General features: G+C 35.9%; 1 protein-coding gene across 1 annotated transcript in view; it reads right to left on the bottom strand.

Annotated features, from left to right (window-relative positions):
- The window catches only part of NETO1 (neuropilin and tolloid like 1), a 63,616-nt gene that overhangs the window by 55,475 nt on the left and 1,138 nt on the right, over positions 1 to 7,003 (bottom strand). The window contains exons 2-3 of the mRNA XM_010708705.2: positions 4,724 to 4,777; positions 3,071 to 3,208 (exon numbers count right to left, since the gene is read on the bottom strand). Coding sequence (XP_010707007.1) covers positions 3,071 to 3,208; positions 4,724 to 4,777 — 192 coding nt within the window. The remainder of the gene's footprint in view (positions 1 to 3,070; positions 3,209 to 4,723; positions 4,778 to 7,003) is intronic.

Here is a 7,003-nt window from a genome sequence, read left to right as displayed (position 1 = left end):
GAAAAAAAAAAAAGGAAAAATAAAAAAGAAAGTTCTAGCTGTTTGATCTGTTTACAACTTTGACTGCTAGTATAGACTCTATAATCAAAAATCCTCTTCACTTTTAAAAGCTCACAGTGTATGATCATGGCAATTTTTGTCAGCTCTTTTACTTCACCAATATAATTCTGAAATGATAAAAGGCTTGCATACGCTTAAGATGACCTAAAATACGGGGGAAAAATTGCATTGTGAGATGAAAATCAATTTTATTATAACAGACTATCTGCTGCAGTGCTCACTTGAATCCTTTAAAATCAGTCAGAATTGTATTTGTGGAAAGCCGTCAGAATCTACCCTTGATAGTGTTTGATAGAAAAAATTGAAGGAAAGAAAGAACGCATGCAGGAAAGAACCTGCTGAGCCATATGCATATGTATAGTTGGGTTACACAGTAGATAAAACTCTATGGTACTGGCACACTGAGCTAAGATATACAAAGAGGAAATCTCAGTATAGGAATGCTAGTCTGAATCATATCAACAGTCCCTGTAGTTTGATACTTGGTATATAACAGCAGACAGAAGCTATTCCAAGCATGCTAGAAACTCAATAATAAATATAGGAATAAGATGTAAAGAGAGATGTTTATAGATATTTATGTCTTGGATTAGAAAATATTACAGTGTACAAAAGACATGCAAGAAAATCTTCATTGGCTAGCTTTCTTTGTCATTTTATGCTGTCTTTATCCGTTGTAAAAAGAACTGGAACAGATACATTACTTTAAGTACAAAAGATTACTTTTCGTACTTCACTGTGTCTCCTTTTAACCTTTTCCAAAACTGATACTTCTGGAAGTATGGATTCTCAGACATCTCTACACTTTGGTGATTTTTTAAAAACATTCTACTCTTGACCATTTTGGAAGACAGAAATAGGCAGAGACGAATGTGTTGTGCAGTATGCATGGTTCCCATGAAATTACATATGATATAGCTGACATCGTCATAGGTTTTAAACTACCCAGTTGGAATCCAGACTGCTCAACACAGTTGGACAAGAAGCAAAAAGTCTAAAATCGATTTATCCCGTAGAATATAAAGATGTCTGTTGAATTCAGATTATTTCCTGTACTGCATGGATATTACTACGAAATTGTCAACATTGAATTTTATCATCTAGAACACAGATGTTTGATTAAATATTTCCTTCCTATACTTCGATATTTCCAATTTCAATATTCTAAAGCAGTATATTTCAATAGCAGATTTTACCACTTTTCATTTTATTAATTATCTTTTCATAAGTACTTAAAATAATAAAGACAGGTCCTTACAATAAATATATTTCAGGCACCTTCTTACTAACAGGAGGAATTCCTCATGGCTTAAGTGACTGGATTAGGGTTTACAGAATTGATGTTTTTTTGTTGTCGTTATTGTTGGTTTTGTTTTGTTTTGTTTTGTTTTTTTTCCTATCACCTTTCTCTTTGTGCCTCAGTTCCTAGAAAATAAAACAAGCATGTTTCCTCCCCTCCTTAGGAGAATGTTGAGATCATTTCACTTCAGTGTGCAAAAAGACCTGGATTTGTCAACATAAATGATACAAAAATATCACAATATAATACTAAGTAGAACGTGCGGAACCTATATACTCATTATTATTATTGATTTTCATTGCTGTTTTAAAAGTATTTTTAAACTATGAAAGAACTGACATATTTAACACACATCTGTTTAAATTCCAGACTTATATTGGAAGAATTCTGGAAGACTGGAGAAGCATAAATTTACCTCAAAGGGCTTGCTGACTCCCTGATTTATAACTATCTCTTTACTTCTGATTTCAGTCACTAAAGTGTAATTCAGATATCTCTCTTATCTATCTATCTATCTATCTATCTATCTATCTTTTATTTTCTTCTCAAACTATGCATACAACATTTACAATCCATCATTTCCCTGAAAATTTTTTATGAAATATGTTTCTATTAGTAACCTAGCACCAATAGTGTGGGACACTTGGAAAGACAAACTCTAAGTGTTTTTTGGAGGGTTCTAAAGCAGCTAATTTAGTTAGAATGATCTATACAGCTTTCAAAATCTCTCTTGGAACATCAGCATACGTTTTTTTTAAAAAAAAAAAAAAAGTAATTTCTACAATTCCTGGTTTCAGCATATGAAATTAATATTCTGTCCAACTCAGCATGGATAGAGCAATCATCAGTGTTGTATTTTGCATGTAATCACAACTCATACATTAATCTTTTTTTGTTTCAGGGCCTTACCACTTCTGTTCCTGATTCATCTTTTCTGTTACAAATTTCCAACAGTATCTAATCTTTTGTTACCTTCAGCAGATTCCTTTTTACAAGAATCCCTTCACATCCGTTTTGCTAAGATTCATGAAAAGAAATTACGGATATGTAACAAGCCTTTTTTACATCAACTCCAGACCTTCAACTATCTACTTATTGAGAACTGGATCTTACATCTACTATTTTCTGTGTTGTTGTTTCTTGTTGTTGTTTCATTTTGTTAATCTCCTTATTTTCATTTCTTATGAACACTTGGGTAGAAAATATTTTTATGCTCACTGTATGGATGTTTTCTGCATAACCTTCTTAACTGTACTTCACCTAGCTGTGCTTATCATCCCTGATTCAGTTATGACAAGTTTAAAAAATTGATATGAGGAGTCAAAAGCATTTTAGTTTCCTGTGTTCATGCCTTTTATTCATTTTAAATATTCTGGTTTCTGTTGTATTACAGCTTTTTAGGTTCTATCCATTCTCTAAAATAAATAATACTGTTTATTCCTAAGTGATTCATGTATACTTGACACCTAAACTATTTTATTAGTCTGTTAGGAAATCTAGCATTTTCCAGTATTTCCTAGTATGCTTTCTAATGTATTTTAATTTTTTTATTAAAAAATATATATATATATGCTGAAATAGAACTTTTGTAAATCTTGCTTCTTAAAAAGATTTATCATGGACTTAGAAGCTTTATCTACTCTTCATATACAGCAAAGTAAAATACTTTTTTGATAGTTGATAGACTACAAAGATTCATTGGCTGGTCACCTTCTATAATGTAGACACACTCTCTGTCAGGAGGATACTTGTTGGGATAATTGGGAGAAGTGAAGATGCCTCCTTCTGCATATTTTGTCCAAGTTCCGCACTGCACTGGTTTCTGTCCTTCGGCAGTAGTCTGCTTTTCTGTGAAATGATCACATTAAAAATCATATGGTTAGTTTACAAATTATGATGTCTATTTGACACTTTGAACTCCTTTACAGAACAAAACAGTTCCATTTGATGGTGGTATTTATCAGCTTTTTCCTGTTGAGTCTAAGTATGATCACTGACCTGGAGGAAAATTAGACTGTTCTTTATGGATATTCTCACTCAAACTATTTTTTCAAAGTAGAGAAGAGTCTTGAATATCTGAGGGATGTCATCCTTACATCGCCTTTTAAATTACATGCTCAAGAATAAAAGAGAGAAGTTTCTCAGTTGCGTACTTAAAAAATTCAAGTGTGTGCCTTCTCAACAAGACACAAAATCAAGGAAATAAACAAGCAAAAAAAAAAACCAACCAACCAACAAACAAACAAACAAAAACAAAAAGAACAAACACCACTCCAGAATTCTAATAGAACTGTTTTTAATTCACAGTGCTGTGAATCTAGATTCACCTGACAGAGACGGGCTCACAAACCACAGCCCAGAACTTTCCTCCTCCAAAGTGAGTCATCAGAGAGCAGGGTCAGTCCTTGTTTGCTAGCCCTGAAACTCCTGTGTTCCCTTTCTGCACATTGGCAGGGAGCTTGAAGACAAAGATTTTAATCTTTTCAGACTGAAAAAGATGAAGAATCGCTTCCTGGGCATTGTGCTTTAACTAGTAGGCCAAAATAAGATGGATTTATTGGAGGAAAAAAATTTAGACTTGAAGGGACAACAGGTTCTAGGAAAAGCACCTATTTTTAGAGTTCACAAAAATCACAAATGGCCTCCTATGCTTAGCTCCCAGCCAGGTGCCTATATCCAAGTCTGTCCCACCAAGTCTCTCATGTTCAGAGCTGAGTTGTTTGAGGTTCTTAATATCAATGAAGGGAGACGGGCACCTTCCAAGGATGATTTTAACCATCTGAGATCTGCCTTAGACTCTGCATGCATTCCTCTTTCTTCGTGGTCCATATCCAAGCTAAGAATGAAATGGATCCTGATCTCCTGAAATGAATTCAGGTTTGCAGGGAATGAACATTCAGACATACGTTCAGACACACACTGTGCTGAGCATCCCTCCCTGCTTGGCCATCACCTCACTTAGTATGCAGACTTTTGAAGACTATTTTTCTATCCCCACACTGCACAGGGAGCCAGGACGCCTAATTTCACATTTTGAATTCTACTTCAGCAATCAAAAAGATTTTGAGACAAAATTGCTTGGTACCAAATATAAGCATCTAGTCTGAAAGAGAGGGCACTTTGCAGCCACTAGATAAGGTCAGGCTGAGCCTTTAGTTAGATTTAGCCATGGATAAGGTCACTAACTTGTTAAAAAAATCACCACTGGATTTTTGGCAGTGTACAGACTGAAAACAAATGAACAAACAACAGACACTGGAAGTAGGTGGACTACAAACGACTTCCAGACCTACACTAACAACTCGCATCCAAACTTAAGACTGTAATATGATATCTGAAATAACAAGTCTGAAGTTGACGTACCTGTTCCTTTTTTGGTTGCCCCAGACAAATGTAGGATGATTAGACTTGCTACGACTGAAAGAGAGATTTGCATTAGATATAATAATGTAACAGTGTCTGCAATTAAATCAAATGTAAACATCTGAAAAGAACACAAATTAAATAGAATTACTGTAAAAAAATCAGTATTTCATGTTTACTTGTATCCTTAAGTTTCACTTTTTATGTGAACTCATTTGCTTGTAACCTGCCCACGTAAGTGTTTATCTTTGTAAATGTATTCAAACAAAGAGGAGAACTATGTGGCTTAAAATGCAATTTCCAAGCGTTAATGTTTGCCTCTTATTTTATTTTCCCTTTTTTAATATTAAAACAAAACATTTTAGCAATATTTATTTATATAATCATAGCTTGGGCCAGTAATACAAAAAAAAAAAGACTGTATTCAACCAAAGTAGACAAAGACCTATTAAGTTTCAGTGCCACTGAATCACTTTGGTTTCTTACCAAGGCATAGTAAAATTAAAAAATAAGTACTGGGACTATGAAAGAAGTGAGGACTGATGTTTTCATATGCAAATCCTTAGTGAAATAAATTTTTCTGTATGTTTAATAGTCTCATTAACCTAGTTTGTTTGACTTGACCAGAGTATGTCACTTTATGCAGCAGTTAAGCTTCAGTCTGTTTTATAAATCATCTCCAACCATGTAGGACAGATGTGGCTCTTGGGAACAAATACAGAATTCAACTTGGAGACAATTCTTGAGTTTTGGGTGTTACAGAATATAATGTTTCAACTAGAAAAAGCTAAGAGGGAATTGTTCAGATCAATAGTAGTTCAGATAATTTTGCTTTAGAAGACCAAAGTAACTAGCCAACTCTTTGATGAAGAAATCATGGAATGATGATGGTAGTGTTGAGGCACTGGCACAGCTGCCCAGAGAAGCTGTGGTGCCCCATCCCTGAAGGTGCTCAAGGCGAGGTTGGTTGGGGCCCTGGGCAGCTGAACTGGTGGGGGGCAGCCCTGCCCATGGAACAGGGTGGGGCTGAGTGGGCTTTGAGGGCCCTTCCAACCTAAGCCCTTCCATAGTTCTATATTTTTTTCCCACCTCCCTGGTCTTCTCCAGCTATTTCCAGGAGAAAGTGGGATAGTAAGAGCATGAGTTCCTGGGGCACTCAGGATTTTGACCCCAATGAGTTTGGCATAAAGATCAGATTTAGTGCTCAGGCAACACTAAAGTTAAAGTGGAGATGAACTTGTCTGTTTATCCTGAGTATTTTGGATCCATCAGCTTCTGTTTGTATCATTGACTATACGGAGGAATTGGTGGTCTTTAACACATATAACTGAATGGTGTGCTTTCAATCTTCTTACCCCCAGTGGTCCTTCTGAAAATAGCTTAGCTTCGAGATCTATTTCTATGCCTTTGACCCTTCCTCTGTGACAGAGGGCTTTAGGTGTGCATGACGGCTACCTTATTAAGCAGGGAAAGATTGAAGTGCAGGGAAAATGAAGTCTTGGCAGCACATTCTCTATTTCTTGGTCAGGCTCACAGTCCCTGTGTCTTTCTGAATCTCCCAGCTAACAGAGACGGATGTTGGCAGGGCTGGTAGTTAAAAACTCTTCTGTGTCATGGGCATTCAGTGAGAACATTGCATCTTCTGCTCAGATCTGGATGCTACCCAACCATTCATGCCCTTACGCTCCTCAGGGATGGATTCTGGAAATGCATTCTTGCTGGGATTCTGACCATGGGCTATGTCAGAATCTGGAGGCAATGAAGGTTTTGCGCATTCAGTAAGTTGCTCATTCACTTAGTTGGGTTTCATGCAGAGAACGCACTGCATCTATGCCCATAATTCTCACCAGCTGAAACAAAATTTCTCCATATTTAAGGAGGTTTGGTGCTAGAATATGGAGACAGCATTCTTTATGAAAGCTAGAATAGACAGAACAGTAGCTAAACAAACCCTACATGAGAAATGTTTCTTCTTAGGCTATTAATCACAATTCATGTCTTTTTCTTACAGGGTCCCTTCAGTCACCTTTATCTATCAATTCTCCTTTTCTAAATGTTAAAAATTGAAGTCCAGAAAATTAAAGAGACTTGGTCCAACTCACTGAGATATAATTACAGATATGATAGAAAAACACAGGTCTTTTCAATTCCAGCTAACTGTTAGAAAGAGCACTTCCAAGTTGCAGAGCTGTGTTATTCCAAAGCAGGGAACTACACTGACTTATCATCACAGGGAGTCAAAATAAATTTGATAATAAAATGTAAAATGTAACAACAACA

Source organism: Meleagris gallopavo, chromosome 3 (assembly GCF_000146605.3).
Source record: "Meleagris gallopavo isolate NT-WF06-2002-E0010 breed Aviagen turkey brand Nicholas breeding stock chromosome 3, Turkey_5.1, whole genome shotgun sequence".
Taxonomy (NCBI): Eukaryota; Metazoa; Chordata; class Aves; order Galliformes; family Phasianidae; genus Meleagris; species Meleagris gallopavo.
Note: the sequence above shows the minus strand (reverse complement) of the source record. Positions and strands in the feature narration are given on the sequence as shown.